Source organism: Plectropomus leopardus, chromosome 7 (genome assembly GCF_026936395.1).
Source record: "Plectropomus leopardus strain MGB_pleo_1.0 chromosome 7, ASM2693639v1, whole genome shotgun sequence".
Lineage (NCBI taxonomy): Eukaryota > Metazoa > Chordata > Actinopteri > Perciformes > Serranidae > Plectropomus > Plectropomus leopardus.
In genome coordinates, this window is record NC_142182.1 from 16,033,169 (window position 1) to 16,050,726 (window position 17,558).

A 17,558-nucleotide genomic window follows, 5' to 3' on the forward strand; every position below is an offset into this window, starting at 1 on the left:
TAGAGAGGATTTTTATCTCACATACCTGTACCCTCAGTTGACTTGCTGCTTGTCGGTGCTTCGGATTCCCCTGGCTTCTTGTCTCCCCTCTACACACACAGTTACATGACAGCTGTCACTTTCAGTAACCCAAGCTTCGTCACTATCTCTGCACTATCCCCCAGGCCCAGACTGGTACCTGAACAAGGTGAAGCTGAAGATCACTGATGTCAACGACAACGTCCCTGAGTGGAATATGAAGCCGTACCCTTACCTGGCTGTAGTGTCCCCTGAGGCCCCCGCGGGAACGTTTGTCTACCAGCTCCAGGCTCACGATGGGGATGAGGGGAAAAGCGGAGAGGTGGAATACTTTTTGTCGGATGGTAAGATTTCTGCTTTTCACATATTCACATATGACGTGAATGGAAGGGAAGTGGTATTAAACAGGCTGTGTTGTTGTTAGAATAGGTTGGCAGGCTATGGAGCCTTGGAAGTGAATACAAAAAGTCCAACACCAGCACAGTCACTCAGACAGACAGCCACAGGCATTCACACATTCATTCATGCATTCATAGACTCTTTAGGTGTCCATTAGTTTCTCTGTCTCCCTGTCACCCTGTCTCTCCCTGCCTCTGTTGCCCCCCCCCACACACACACACACACACACTTATGCACACACAGCCAAAGGCCTTCACACATTTGTTTATGCACTTATCATGCACTCTTGTCTATCTGTCTGCTTCTCTCTCTTTCATACACACACAGAATCACACATGCATGCACTCACACACATAAACACACACAGTGGGCTGCTGGAAGTCTGCCAGAGTAGTAGACCCCCTGGTGGTAGAGGGGATAGAGGTTTGTTGGCATGTCAGAGATGGGGGGGCTGTGCTAATCTTGCCAGTGGGGCTTTACAAAACGCTACTGACTTCCCTTTGACTCACATTAGTTCATCTCACATCTCCCTTATGTGCCTTTAATCACAATTACCACAAGGTACCCATGGTTTATATCACCATGCAAAAAACTCAAACAGTCGGGTTTGCTTCTAAAAGCATGAGCAACCTGAATAGTTTCCCTACAAAATAATCTAGACCCAATTTCAACATTCCCAATGTATTTATTTAACCCTCTTATGTCGTGCTTAACTTTAAGACCTCAAGAGGATAAGAGTAGGTGGCCTTTTGATGAGCGAGGTCAGTCTGTCTGATCCCATTTTTTAGTCTTTAACAGTGGTGAAAAAACTAGATCTTTTATTTAAAAATGCCCTGTGGAGTTTTCATGTAAATAAACAAAAGTAATGCAGTGTTTCTCACCAGAGCAAACTCTGCATTTCTTTATGGTATAACTGAAATGTGTTGACTGCATAGCCATCCTCATTAAACATTTGCAAATCCCATTTTTAAATATTTAAAATCACACGCTGTTACCTCCATGTATCTATGTTAGCTCAATGGTGGTCTACTTAATTGCCTTAGGCACTTTTGTATGTGTTGCTGGTGCGTTACTGCCACTGTCAGTCTGCAGAATAGTGTGAAACCAGTGGCAGGATGTGAATCTTTGCATCATACAAATGAAACAGGGACTCACTAATTAATATATTCTCCATAGCACTAATGGTCAGAAGGTCCACAGTTTCAAAGAAAGGTTCTGCAGATCTAAAATTATTAGCAATATTTACTAAGTATCAAAAGTAACAGTATTTACTCTGTGAAGTAATAAATGCATCTAATTTATAAATGGAAATACTAAAATAAAGGTCAATAACCTCCAGATTGCATACAAAGGATGAGTCTGGTGATATTCTATATTCTTATAAACAAAAAGACCAAAACAACAATGAATTGATCCAGCTAACAAATATGGTCTGTGTATCCACAGCTTGATGCAGTTTATTTTTCCATGCCATAGACCTCTACTGATTTATCAGAAGCGTATCAGTGAGCCACACCAGTGCACTGGGTGCCATGCTCCTTTATTGCCATGAGCGTAGGCATAGTAGCTCATGTCAAAAATAGTTCCCAAAACATGCATTATTTACTACTTTGAGTATTGTTTTCTAGAAACTGTGGTACGCTGCTGTTTAAAGAAACCTGTTTAAACTGTTATGCCTTTTTAAAAGAATGAAATTACATATTGTTGAGCCATTTTTATATAACTAGTCTTCAGATGAGACGAATGGGTTTGGGGTTGAGGGCCACAGTCAGGGTAGTAAAGTCACTTCTGTTCCATTCAAATCTTTATTTAAGACACAAGGGAAACCCTCTTCTTAAGTTATGCTGGCCATTAACAAAGAACTTAAAAACAATCAATAAGCAAACAAATAACAAAAATGCAAACCAGTTTAAATTGAAATAAAATTGTACGAAACAACAAACAGTAGTGTAATGATTGTGTTATGGTGTAGATGCATGTTTAAAACCATTTACACTCAATTAAAAAAAGATCTGAAATAACTCATTTTCACAGCCGCAATGGTGTCTAAATGTAAAATCTTTTGCAGATTATTCCATGTATAAGGTGCAATATAAGGATATTTTTCCTAGGTCACTTTTAATTAAAGGAATATGGAGCAACAACTTTTCTGTGAGGTCAGGGAGCATTGAGAAATGGACTAACACCTGTTAGTTTGTGTCTTTTGATGAGAATTGTTAAAAAACGAAAAATACAGAATATTTCCAATTTCATTCTTTAGAGATACCATGCTGAGTTATTACCACTAGTATTGTAATGTAGCAATATTTTTATGAGCATGCCACTGCAAGCATGCGAGGGATGCAGCACACATACCTTATGATAGTTTTCCAATATGCCACTATGACATTTGGTAGTTGGTGCAGGAAATGTTCAAATGAATGTTGCCATGTAGTAATAGAGAGCATGAAAGATGGCTGCTAGCTGCCAAACACTGATGCAAACATGTACGTTACAAAATATTTCTATAACCTTTATTTAATCTGTTACTCTCATTAGTTCAAGATCTCTTTTGCAAGAGAGACCTACAGGGGGAAGTAGAACAGAGATAATACACACAAAAACATGCAGTCAGAATAAACAAGCAAACAGCATCAGAGGCACTCAAGCACATCTTAAAAAATATAGCGTGTAGTTCTCTTCTTGTTGCTAGTGAGGACCAGCCTCCTTTTTCATATAGGCTACAGTGATGAGTATGATATTAATCTCCTCTAATGAAATGCAGGGCACCATGGTTAACTGCATCAAATTGGTGGAATGAACAGCATGTGAGTACGGGGCATCTCCATAGTCAGACACAGACACACACACACACAGTGGTTAATCTGTCCCCAAGAGAAAAACATGCTAAGATATGAGAAACCAATTTCTGTCTTCAGATTCTGTGCCAGTTGTTTCACATGAGGTTTAAAAGTAAGACAGCTACATAACCAAGCTCCCAGACACTTTTCAGACTGAACTTAAATTCAGTACCATTATGTGTTTGGGTGGCAGGAAGATTCTTGAGGAAACAGGTTCTTATCAGCATTCAGTACAAGTTTGAGGTTATGCAGACATCTGAAGAATGTTAAAGGCTTACTGCAATAGAGACATAGCTTGGGTGAAAGAGCCATGTGCATAAAAAATGGTATCATCTGCATAGAAAGCCTCAGGAAGGTCAGCAAATAGTGACCCGTGGTCCTCTTGAAAAATTGGCTTTGAAAATGCTTCAACATGTCTGTTAGGCATCAAGTATGGACAGGGGTACTGCAAAAATTGGTGTTTGGTCCCTTTCTCTTGTTGATATATACACCGCCCCCTATGGTCATATTATCCACAGACGTGGTTTTGCTTGCCACTGTTGTGCTGGTGATTCCTAACTCTATCTGTTCTTTCCTCAGCATGCCTCAATGATATCTTAAGATGGATGAAGGAACAACACCCTTAACTTAGACCCCTAAGACTTAATGCCTGCCGATCTGAACACATCCTTTGGTTTAGCATGACAATAGAATCCAGCTTAGGTCTGCCTCACACTCTCCAACAAAGTCTGCAAGAAACCCGGGCATCGTATCGATGACCAAGTAACTTTAACTGAGCATATAATATTTGTTACTTGGCTGTACAGGCTCTGGTCATTTCTTGTCTCGACCACTACAAAACACTTCTAAGTTGCCAGCATGAACACTAAAAATCCTGCAAACGGACCAAAATGCAGCAGGGCATCTGGTCTTCAACCAAAAACAGTTTGTGTCACTTCATTTTTTGCTAATCCATTTATTATTGTCTTTATTACATCTTTGATGCATACTTACTGTACAGGTGAAGCAAAACAAAAAAAGAAGCCACGTACATATATCAGCGTACAGTATATTGCAGCCCTGTCTCCTAGAATTGACGTTAATGCACAGCTAACTCAAAACAGCAAATACATTTAAGGCATTTATTCTCAAAAGCTTCTCCTCCATCTGTTGTCGCTTGGATTGTACCTCATTTATATAGTCAGTTCAATTCCAATTTAGTTTTATTTATAAAACCCATTATCACATATCACAATTTGCCTTAGAGGGCTTTACAGCATACGACATCCCTCTGTCCTTGGACCTTCACAGCAAATCAGGAAAAACTCATACACACACACACAAAAAGATTATCGGGGGGAAAATGGTAGAAATCTCAGGAAGAGCTACTGAGGAGGGGTTCCTCTTCTAGGATGGACTGATGTGCAATAGATGTCATAAAGAACAATAAAATTACAGTAGATGACAAATAATATATAGGAAAGAGAGACAGAGGGATAGAGATGCACAGTAACAATAAAAGTAACAATAACTTAATATATAACAATAGCAATAGACATAAAAATTAATAAATGTAATTTATAGCATTTAATATTACATGCAAATATTGCAATTTATGTATGCGGCAACAACAAGCATATGTGTATGATAATATTGGAGGTGTGACTAATACTAATGGCAAAAGTGCCTGGCAAATGAACAAATGGAAATTCAGCTTATATTCTCTGCTAAATGTCCACCATATTGCCGGAATACAAAGTAGCAATTAAAAAAACATTTCAATAAAGCTGCTTTAAATATCTTAATCCATTGGGTGTTATATCATAGGAGAACCTTGTGTCTTGTAAAACAAAACAAAATATTTTGTTTAAATGTACCAGGAGTCTTTGTGAGTCAGATAGTTTATTCTTGAGTCCACACTGATGATTTGATAAATAAATGCATTGCACAGAAAAATTACATTAAAATGGTAATTTAAAAATAAATCATAAGAAAAACACTCTTTATGTGTTGTGGATCTTAACTCCACAAACCCAGCAGGACAGAATTACCTTTTTTAAATTGCCATTTGGGTAACATATCTGAGTTAGTATTCAGGCCAGCATTTTGGATTGGTTTGGATCCAGTGCTAGAAAATAAAGTCGTTGTACTTCCCTGTAGGTGGTGACGGCTGTTTTGCGGTGGACAAGAAGACAGGCCAGGTGGCGACCACAGGGCTGGTGCTTCAGAGGGACAGAGAGTACTTGTTAAGCGTGGTGGCCCTTGACGGCCTGGGCAGCCGCAGTGCCCCTGCCATGCTCTCTGTGGTGGCAGGAGCCAGAGCGCCACAATTCACCAATACCAGCTACGCCATCTCCATACCAGAGAACACACCTGAAGGACAGCCGTAAGTACCGCATGTGTTAACATTAGCTCATGCATACATAAGCAGAGATGAATTAGGGCTGTGTGATACAAGAAAAACATCATGAAACATATCTATAACATTTTTTTCTTTTGTAATTTCCAACATTGCGTGACTGTATTTGGCCTTTTCAGTAGAAATTACAGTAATGTGATGTCTTTTGATGTCTTTTCTTTTAGTGAGACAGTTACGGCAGGGCTTTTATTTAAATGTGGTCTATTCCCTTGTGGTTATCACCAAGCACTCTGTCAGATTCTTTATTGTTGCCTCAATAGGTATAATTGCCTGATACTGAAGAATACAAAACAGGGAAGGGCTATATTACAAACTGTATTGGAGGTATACATCATTTCTGTAAACTGTCCAACACTAGGATGGATGCATGCATGAAAGCACACTGATTCACATACACAAGGACATTTGTACACATACACTCCTTTATATTAACCTGCATTTGTAACAGTTAGAACTGAAATGCATGCATGCACGTTGCAGCAGTACGTCTTACAATAACTGATGCAGACATGTTCACTTGTCTTCAGTGTGGATTTCCAGATGCTACCTGTTAAGACTTATGCTGATGAAAATTCATTTGGTCACGCCAGTGCACTCATGCATGCATTGACATATCATCATCACACACCATTAGGGAAACGCAAACTCTCTTAACCATAAAAACAAACATTGATATCTGCATAATAGTATTACATTATTACACAGAACTGACAAGTACTGATTGACTGTGTTTATAGCACATAGTCAATGGGCCATACAGTAATGGATTTCATTACAGCGCTGTGCTGATGTAGGAAAAGAGGATTTCGATTTTAATCCAACATGTGTGCAACTGAAGTCAAATAGTAAAGACTATTTTTCCTTTTCTTTTTATCACTTTCTCTTCATTTTTGCAGCTTCCTGGTGGTGCTTGCCATTTCCTTCCAGAAGCAACCTGTCAGCTACAGCCTGCTGATCAATCCCAGTAGTCTTTTCAGCATCCGGCAGGAGACGGGGGAAATCAGCCTGACCAGGACGCTAGATTACGAGAGTGACCAGCGACGCTACCTGCTGATGGTGCGAGCCAGCGAAGAGCCCGGCAGCCTCAGCACTGCCACAGAGGTTAGTTCAATTAGAGAGTGATACAGGCAGCAAGCATGAGTCATAGAAGAGTCTGTGCGCTCAGGTCAACTGAGCCAAAGCTGAGGTCTACTATTGATGTTTTATAATTGTATCTGTCACACAAGCATTTACTCTTACTGCAGAATTAAACTGAAATTTAAAAAAAAAAGTTTTATAGCTGTGATTTGCTGCATTGTGCTTCCCATTGGACTTCCTCAAAGCTCGCAGGCAGACGCCTATTCACCTGAATGTTATGTGGCTGCCAAGGCTGCGTTATCGGCAATGATTTGATCTCAGTGCTGACCTATTGACATCACACTACTTGGCTATAACCACAGAGGAGAAGCAGCAGAGTTTGTGGCTGTCTACGGGAATGGCATAGCTGAATGGTTTTGAAATGCTAACAAGTAAACCGCAGGCGTGAGAGAATTTTTTTTTTCCTGCGGTTTATTTCCCCCTTTTGTTTTTGTGTCTCAGTAAGTGTTGTTGATGAGAGCGTGATTCGCAGATGAACTGTGTAAAAATATAGCTCACACTCTGAAGCCCCCGGCATAACAAGTCATAATCCAAAAACTTCATTCACAAACGCATATTTCTAGATAAACTATTCATGAATTCAGGATCATTTAAATTATTAATTCAAAGATTTTGTTACCCAATTATCATGTCAGGCACTCACACTTCATACCACAGATTTCGCCGTTAGGGGAAAAAAAAAAAAAATCTCCTTCTGCTTAGCTGCATGTTGTGGAGTAGGAGATGGAGACTGGGAAAAACCTATCCCAGCTATTTCGGGACTATTACTCAGCTGTCACTTCACACTTTACACACAGTGGTGACAGGGAGCTCGTAGGGCGGGGGTGGGTGAGGTGGGTGGGGATGGGAGGGGGGCGGCTAAGGGCCTTTGTAGAAAAAACACACATGCTCAGAACGTTTCTATTTTTGACTCAGGAAAAAAAATCATGAAGTGGGAGATAAAGGATGTGTTGAACTGGCAACTTGAGGAACTATAAAATGCAATTTAGATTAAGTTTTGGGGTCAGTTTCCTGTACAGAGAATTTTATACGGTTGTCTCCTGGATGTGAGGGTTATTAAAAAGAGGCTAATTTTGTATTCTTCTACTCTGATTTTGTCTGTTTTCTCTCTTTTCCTGTCCTCCTCTTGTGCTCTCCTCTTATCCCATCACACTGGCGCTAATCAGGTTCAGGTGTTGATAACGGATGAGAATGATTGTGTCCCAGAGTTCCTCCAATCCATCTACAGTGTGGATGGAGTCCCTGAGACTGTAACCACGGCAACGTCCCTGCTGCAGGGTGAGTCGACTCTGACCCCATATTTCACATCCATCTGTTTCTTTTGGAAGTAGAGAGAAAATGTTCAAAAAGTCACTTTTTTTGCAATGACAGATGTATTCTGGGAGGAAGTCAAAGCTACAGTTCAGACCTTGATTCACTGTTTCGGCTAATTGACCCATAATTCTTCCACTTTTGCATACTGAAAGAAACTAATAGATGTTTCAGATCTGTGATCATAATCTCAATTATAGTAATCTAAACTAGCAGCTACAAAAGGCAGCATACATTTGTTTTGATTTATTATGTGCTGTATGAATGATGGCATGTCAATTTATCTATTACTGCATGAGGCTACCTTGTAATTATCAATTATGAGGCAGAAGGCGTATGCAGTGCATTGCCGCTGTTTCACCTTAGTGGAAATGTTTGTAAAAAAATACACACAGATGAAGAAGAATGTCTTACTGAGGGAAGTGTAGAAATTCAATGCGCTGAGTTCTTTAATCTGAGCTGTTTCTGTTTTATAATGCATGATAGCATGTTCCTAACAAAGATGCTCGTCACTGGCACATTTTTCTAATTTGCTGCCAGAAAAATGACACCTCTGTTTGCACATGTAAGACTCAAGCCTTAAAGGGATACTTTGCTTTCAACCAGCTTTGTATCATAACAGTGTAGAAAGTATGTATATGTAAACTGTGATAAACTTCCCCCCATCCTACTAACACCCAGATCTCCCTACTCATCTCCTCTGGGGCTGTTTCTTGAACAACATTTTCATATGAATGCCACCATGGACACAAACAGTATTGAAGTGAATTGTGAACTGTGGGAAAAAAACACCTCTCTCTTTCGCTCTCTCTCTCTGTCTCTCTCTCTCACTCTCTGATCAAATGTAAATCAAGATTATACTGCTGCACTGCCTATTTTTCACCTATAATGTTTTCAAAACCTAATTTTAGTTCACTGTTTGGCTGTAATACAAGAATTTGGGAACAAGAAGCGGGCGCCATACTGTTTCCTGTAAAAATTGAGTTGTTTTTTTTTTTTGATCAAATGGTAAAACTAGAAAGCCCTGATCAAAAATAAACCAAAATTCTGTTCCTGCAGTGCCTATTTCTCACCTAAAATGTTTTCAGAAATATATTGCAGTGCACTGTTGAACTGTATTTCGAGGTTGTTTATTTCCAGCCAGCTGCCATATTGTTTACTGTGTAAAAAGATGGTTAAGCTAGCATTGCATCACCCACCAGTAGGAGTGTTTATTGGTGCGGTGCAGTGCAATCTGGTAGTTGTAAGATTTCATGCCGTAGCCCTCTATCTCTGTTTTCTCTGATCATGTAGCACCATTTTCAGTATTTGCATCTTTCTTTAGCATAAACAGTCTAGTTTTTTTTTATATTTTCCAATAATGAAATACTTCTTCAAATGGAAAAGAACCTCAACAGGACTTAAATATTCTCCACAGTCTCTTATACTTTATTCATAAATTAAAAGGGGCTCAAGGTGAAAAACAATCTAGGTCCAGAGAGAGTACAGAAATAAACGCCCCATTATTTAGAGGTATTCTTTGTACATTTTACACCTTGTTGACTGTTCAGTTCTTGTCAAACCTTTCTGCACCTGTGGGACTACAGTCCCCCATGGACTACCAGGGGTGATTTGTGAGAATCTCTGGCTGGGCGATTGTTTTTAGTGGATTCTGGGTGAGAAAAATGGAACTAATTTAATCTGAAAACATTCGAATACACAGCCTGGAGCGGTAGAAATTGTTGGCACTGCAGAGCCAGCGGAAAGAGAAAATGGCACCCAATACAAACCAATGCATCAACAAAAAAATAAAACAACCAGTATGGTAGGAAGAACTCAGCAGAGGAGAGATCAAAGGTAGAGAGTGTGAAGACAGGGAGTCTTGTGAAAGAGATACCGGTGGGAAAGTTAGATCATTATGCTACAAATACACTGTGGCAGACAGCATGAAAATGTTTGACTTTATATTCCAATAAAACTGCCCCTGAAAGAAGCCCAGAATGCTCCAACGGCTCAGAACGAGAGGGGAAAAAAATGAAAAAAGAGAGAAAACGAGTTAATTTCTTAATCTGCTGGACTGCACCCCTAACTAATGAAATGTCAAAGTTTTGAGGCACCAAGGGAGTGAAATTACCCCATCAGCTTGAATTCTACTGGGCAAAGACACAGATGAATACTTTGCAATGAGGCTATCACTTCAGCTTTACCCACTGAGGTTGATGGTGAAGAAGATATAATTTTAAGTTAAAAGCACTGGTGACAGTGAGGTTTAAAGGATGTCTACTACTTCAGTTGTTTAACATTTAATGAGTCAGTCACATTATACACACTATACAAAGAGTGTATAGTAAATTGCAGGTCTTGAATGAAGATAGTAGGAGAAGAAAGCATTGAGATGCAGCCTGCTAGAGCTGATGCTCGACACAGAGGAAATAATCACATCAAAAGAATATGCGATATGCAAGTGTTATGAGCTAGAGGCGCTGTGTTATGAAACAGTGAGTTTAAGTGAAATTCACCAAACAGCAAACTTAAATTAGCTCCACAACCAAGGGTGCCAATATTTGTGGCTGTAGTCTCATCACACATTAGAAATAAATCTGTGGCGTTTTTTCTGTGTAATTACCTCAGAATAAATTCATTTCCAAACGCTCTCTGCAGAAAATAAAACTCGTTCATTTCATTGGGTCTTTTCGCTGTCTTTTACGTTCATTTTTGCAAATGATGGTAATCATTCTGAAGGGGAACAGTGCAGTTTGTGTGCCAGTAATTGTTGCAGTCAGCGCTCATGATCTATTACATGTTTAGCTAGGCCATAAAGAGATAATGATCTACACAGATGTCAACATATCCATCAGCTGATGCCATCTCATCAGCTCATCTTGATTAACTGTAAATTGATGGTCCATGTGTGATGTCCTCTCTCCCGACAGTGCTGGCAACGGACTGTGACTCCGGGTTAAACGCCGAGATCACCTATTACACCCTGAGCCCAGACTTCAGCATTTCGCCTCATGGGACTGTTTTCCCTGCGGGCCGGCTGGACTATGAGAGACCTAACCATCTGTATGAGTTTGTGGTGATGGCAACGGACAGCGGGGAGGAGCCTCACTCCGGCACTGCCACAGTTCGTGTGAGGATGGCAAACATCAATGACGAGGCCCCTGAATTCTCCCAGCCTGTGTGAGGAGCTTTACTTTACTTAAACTTAAAAATACCTGTCCATTCTCTCTGTAAATCCCCTCCATCATTCATGCTGTTCGTTTTGGCCGCACTTAGATGCATTTTTTTTCTGCCTTTTATACCTAACAACAAATCAAGGCAAAGATGTGAGCTTTAAGAGAAAACTGATATTGATTAAAAAAAATTATTAATAATAATTCATACTTATTGAGGACCCAATATATAGCCTCTGGAAGACTATATATTGGAATAAAAAAGTGCAAGGCCAAGACACAGATGCGCGATAAATGGATCGAAAAGCAATTACAAAAAGTATCCAGTGTGTGTGTGTGTCTTTTTGAATGTTGCTTCAGATAACACAATAATATGTTTTTTTATACACAAAAGTAACATGCTCAAGGTTCACTTGTTAAGTGGTATGCTTTGTCACTGTACGCCAAATCATAAAAGTAAAACTTTGAGTCATTCCCATGGCCAGAGTTCAGCTGCAAAGATCAAAGTTTTTCTCCAAGATGACAAGTTTAAATAATGTCCCTGCTGCTGGCACTGCTTTAACTCTGATCCACCTGCTGATCACATTTCATTACATCAAAGCATTCGCTCTTCGAGCAGACAAGGTAGTTGCATCACAGATATATAAGGCTGTTACATTACACATCACAGACCAGCCTTCCTTTAGGCTATTCATAGCAGTAATATTTGATGCTACGAGTCATGCCATGAATAGTGGCGAACGTGCATCAATAGCGCCGTCGTGAAACCACCAGTAAGGCAAAATGTATATAAATTTATTTGTAGTGTTAATCACAGCCATCTGGTGTCAAAAGAGAAATCTGTTACTAGCTTCTCACACATTAACCACAAACATGTTGTGACATTGTTACTTTCATAGCATGTTCTGGAGGTTTGCTAAAAATGTCTCTTGTTCAGTATTCTAGTAAAAATCAAGCATTCGGTGAGGGTTTATTTTTGGCCTTCTCAAAACGTATGCAGTAAACTGACATGCGGATGCAATCCAGTGTGTCCTCGACCGCCTTTTTGGCAAAGCTGTGTGAGTGGGTGGGCAGCAACTGTCACTGTGGCTCCGCTGCATTTATTCTCCCAAACGAGTAAGCCGCTTGTCCTGTCAGTCATGTTTCAATGACCTTCACAGAAGACTGTTGCGTACCTCTGTTACTCGCTCGTGTTGCATTGTCAGGTGTCAGTCTCGGTGGGTGGCTAGACACAGAGCCAAACAGGCGGGCAGAGAGGTGGAGATGTAGGCAGACAAACAGAAAACTGAAGAGAAAAACACACTGAAACATGGTTGCAGGGCAAGCGAGAAGAGAATACCAAAACATGCACGGCGAGTAGACAGCCAGTCAGATATGCAGATAAACAGAGAAGCCTGTCGGCAGTCAGACAAATGCTTTTGCCAGACCAGCAGACAGATAGTTAGAAATTCAGGCATTTTGCCAGGTAGGTTGTGTTGGACGGTCCGTCATACTGTGGCTTACTGAGATGTAGATAAGCTCTGTGAGGGCAGAGGAGGACAGAGTGGACAGAAACAGCACCAAGACGGGCATGTAGAGGTGAACTGATGGATGCTACGCCAACTGAATCTTTGAGTCAGACTAATTGACATACTCCGATATGTGAGTGGACAGGCTAATGTTCCCTGGCATGACCTCTCCGTTGTCATCTGAATCGTAGTTGTAGAGAGGCTAAAAGTGACGGACGGCCGAGGAGCAGAGAGCCTACCGAAATGCAAATAGCTTGACATGCAGGCCAGCAGACGGACAGGCAGGCAGGCTTCCGCTGTCTGAGCACAACTTCACAGTTCAGTGAGATGAAGGGAGATGCTTCAGGAAGAAAAGCCGAGGGAGTGTATACGTCTCATCCCACAGAGCTGCGGAGAGGTGGCCTCTGAGCCGGGTGACAGATTACAGGTCACTCATGTTGCCACGGAGACTGCCGCAGCTGGCGGAGATGAATCACCCATCAGCGTTCTTCTGTAAACCATCAATCACCTCTGACTTCTCACTACCGACACCAACACCCACCCTCCACAGACACACATACTGACACACATACATTAGACCAGGATACAACACAAAATCTCACAGGAGATGAGTTGTGCTGACAAATCAACTCAAACTCTGCGAGAACACGCCGCCGCCGCCCCCCCTCCTCTTTTCTGCTCCGTTCCCTGTTTATCAGCCTTCCTCTTCCCTCCCGCTCTTCTCTCTCAATCCCACATATCACTTTACCTGTCATTTCAGTGCCAGCCGTCTTTTTTGTCACCTGCTCCTCTCTCTCCCCCTCTCTAGCCTTTGCCCTGTTTTCCATTTCTCTTCATCTCCGCGTCCTCCAAGTCACGCAGTTCATCTCCACCCCATCGCGCTTTGTACCACAGTGGTATATCAGTCTCCTGTGTCTCGCTGGGCATCTCGCTGCCCAGCACCACAGAGCAAGCAAATCACTGTTGACATTTTAAAAGGCACTGGATCAAATGGTCCACAGTGGGCTGGGTATGTGGAAGCACCATTTGTTCAATGACTTCACCATCCCAGTAGACATTATCATTTGTCTCTAGTCTGGCCAGCTAAGAGGACAGGTTAAATCATAGTGACAAGCAAAAGCCACAACCATAAGTCTAATCAGGCTGCTGATGCTTTGGACTGTGTAAATGATTTCTATCTCCTGTCTGTGTGTGTTTCTATCATTGACTTGTGACTTCCATTCTTACTTTCTTGTTCTTGTAAAACTTTGACTCTGCAGATATCGAACGTTCGTTTCCGAGGACGCTGGCCCGAACACCCTTGTCGCAACAGTTTTGGCCAAAGACCCAGATGGCGATGGTATAATCTACTCCATAACTGCAGGAAATGAGGAAGGAAACTTCATCATTGACAGCCAGAAAGGTGATACTTCTTAATCTTCTGGCCGGGCTTCGCATTTGCGGCTCTCACACTAATTGACAGGCTTTCCGTCAAACCACACATTCAATTTCCTCTAATACATTGCTGTTACAGAGGTGTGAAAATGAACGCCCTCCACTCTCAAAGTCAATGTGGAAAAGATATTGAAAGTTGATATTAAAAGCTGTAATTTCAATATGAGTGCCATTCTTTCTGCTATTGGGAACATAAATATAAACGATGACAGTATTTGGGAGATTTTCACTCCTGGCTTTTCTTTTTGCGGGTACGGAAAGGAATGTTCCTCGCGTTTCTGAGCGTTCTAGTATTGGTGGCTGCACAGTTTATCTTTTTTATTTACCCTTTGATCCGAAACCAGTGGCAATCACTGTGACATTTGTCACCCAACCCTTTCAATTCAATTTCACAACAACTGCTCTATCATAGCTCACAATCTTGAGGCTGCGCTCTGTCAGCTCCTCTTTCTTTTGTGTCATCTTTTTATATTCCTCTCTACCCTTTCTGTTTATCCTCAGAGCAAGAAAATGCTAAGGCTGATATCCTTTGGGTGCAGGAAAAGCCACTATGCGGCTTCCAACTCACTGTATATACGACGAGTGCTGGCTCATTGCATAGCTGCTACAGCTCATGTCGCATTTGTAAACAAGGTTGACATTTAAGCCAGGAGAATCACCATGTACATCCCACACTTCACTTATTTTAATGTAGTGGTGCAGTGCTGTCAGCGTCACGCATTGTCATTAGGAGCTAGTACCCTTCTCTGCTCTGTGGGCAGCCAGGATCACAAGCAAATTGGGAGAGAGCAAAGCCAGGCACTCGCATCTTTGTGTATCAGCATGCTGTGTTTTCTTTAATCAAGAGCATTGATAGAGATGAAAAGAAACACAACAAGAGAATAAAAACCTCCCGATGCTCTCACTTCAATGAGTTCCCCCCACATCACAGGCTGCTTGTTCGTCCTGCAACCTCTTATGTTTTTGTGTTACTGTTGACGAGAAAGATGTTGACTCAGATGCTGCATCCTTTTATCCCACCTTTTATCTTTACTGTTACATGAAAGCAGACACAGGGGGGGAGAGAGGAACAGCTAATAGGCATATGCTGAGCCTGGTTAACTTCTAACCCGAGTCACTTACTACTTTATGTTTTCGCTCAAGTGCATGAGCTGGATGGGCATCTTTAGGGGAGAGCGTGCAATTATTAGATTAGAAATGTGACAAAATCACCACTGTGAAATTGGTTTTTGGATTTAGTCTGCATATCAGATTTTTTACCTTTCTGTGGACTTCTGAGGTGAAATTCCGCCGCTCGCTATCTCACCACCCCATTTTCCAGAACAACAACATGCAGTGTGCGTCCTCGGCTGTGTTTTTATTGATAGCACATCCCTCACCACGCAAGGCCACAGTGGCAATAACATCCTGCTTAATGACTAATGGAATGGTCGTACTTAATGTGTTGGGAGGGACCATGTTTTAAAATGTGTAATTTAATGGGCCTGTGGTCTTTGTAGGGTTGATTCGTCTCCGCTCCACTCCCCTGCCCAAGCTTCAAGGCCTGGAGTACGTCCTGAATGTAACGGCCACAGATGACAATGCATCAGGCGGGCCACACCCTCTCTCCTCCACCGCACGAGTCATCGTTGGAGTTGATGATGTCAATAACAACAAACCTGTATTTCAAGAGGTGAGGATCTTTTTGTTAAAGGGAAACTCTGGTACTTTTCAACCTGGGTTTTACTTTCTTAAAAGTCATAATCTAGGTAATGAGTGCAAAGTTCGCATGAGCCACTATCAGAATGGCCACAATTATGATAATGGGACAAGGGTTCATCGTATAGGGTGACCTCTGTATTTTTCAACCTGGACCCTGTTGTCCCATGCTGTTATGTCTGAGTGACTAATGGGAACAAGTTTGAAATTGGTCCAGTCTTTTGTAAGACTACTGCAGTCAGCAGCTGCAAAACAGGCTCAATTTACGTTGACAAAAAGTACTTGTTTTTGCCATCGACAGGCTCAGATTGTGATTATAGATGTCTGACAACATTCCCTCAAAGGTCACCCCATTTTGTTGAAGATTAAGAACCTTTTTGTTTAACCAGAAACAGCCCCAAAATCGTTAACGCCAATGCCAAAATACTCTATTCAAATAAACAATAAAGGTATCATTGTAAAACACATCTCATTCAAAGCTGACAGGAACAAAATAAAACTCACAAAAGCCTTTTAGGTTGGTCTTTCCACAGTTTTGAATATCACTAACAATGGTCTGGTTAAAATAAACCCTCAATTCAGCCAGTCACGTGCAAATATGTAGACTCTATACACACTAAAATCAATGTTTTTTTATTATTTTTTTTAAATTGACTATGGTGGCTTGGGTGATTGCGATTTCGGCGCTGTTTCGTGTTATACAAAAAGACTCTTACTTGAAAAAATATCTAAAAAATATCTAATATGATAGGGATCTTTTTCATAATGTTGTCAGACATTTAGAGTACTAATCTGAGCATTTCAGTGGTAAAATACGCCCTTAAAAAACGTAACTTGACAGTGTCAAATTCCCAGAGTGGTAACATTGCACCCTGTTTTGCTGCCGCCAGCTGCTGTGCTCTCACTCAGTACTGGACCAATTTCAACACTTATTTTTCCAATTAGACACGTAGACACAAAAGTATGGGAAAATATGGTCCAGCTTTAAGGGAATAGTTTGACATAATTGGAAATGCACTCATTTTCCCTCTTGCAGTACTAGTTGAAAGGATTCCTTCCGCATGTCTGTGCAATAGGTAGGAAAGTATCACCAACAGTTTAGCTCATCAAAAAGACTAGGAACAGGAAGACACCGCTAGCTTGGCTCTGTCTAAAGGTGACAAAATAAGCATGATTTCCAAAGGGTTGAACAATTCCTTTAGAGCATTATTTTTGTTGTCGTCACTGTCAACCTGAACCATTCTCAATAACTGACAGCTGTTTTTTTGCCTCAATTCAAAGAATGTGCCTACACAATATTGTTACATTCTTCTCTCATCTGCCTGTCTGTCGCATCCTCTCAGTGCACTTCAGTTATTCCTCTGTCTATCACTACTTCCTCCCTCTCCTCGTCCCACTCTCCAGCTTTTATTTTTTGCCCTGGCGTTCTCATTTCCCTGGCCTCCGTCTCTCTCCGCTCTGTTTTCCCAGGAGTTCTGATTAGCCTGCACACCCACTCTATCTTTAGGCGCTCCATTGGGATTTCAATTAATTTATGAAAAAAAGTGCAATATCATCACAATATACTATACCTGTTTAATTAACTTCCGCCTTAATTAGGAATGACTTGAACTTCGGCAGAAGACAAACTCATGCGGAGCTAGAGTTCCTGAGGTCTTTA

At 41.1% G+C, this 17,558-nt stretch overlaps 1 protein-coding gene across 3 annotated transcripts in view; it reads left to right on the forward strand.

The window, feature by feature from the left end:
* The window catches only part of LOC121950393 (neural-cadherin-like), a 95,314-nt gene that overhangs the window by 35,799 nt on the left and 41,957 nt on the right, over nt 1-17,558 (forward strand). For all 3 annotated transcript variants that reach the window (XM_088080040.1, XM_088080039.1, XM_042496378.2), the window contains 7 exons: nt 165-362; nt 5,397-5,622; nt 6,552-6,756; nt 7,959-8,070; nt 11,016-11,265; nt 14,026-14,168; nt 15,700-15,872. In XM_088080040.1, the coding sequence (XP_087936166.1) occupies nt 236-362; nt 5,397-5,622; nt 6,552-6,756; nt 7,959-8,070; nt 11,016-11,265; nt 14,026-14,168; nt 15,700-15,872 (1,236 nt within the window). In that variant the 5' untranslated portion in view covers nt 165-235. The remainder of the gene's footprint in view (nt 1-164; nt 363-5,396; nt 5,623-6,551; nt 6,757-7,958; nt 8,071-11,015; nt 11,266-14,025; nt 14,169-15,699; nt 15,873-17,558) is intronic.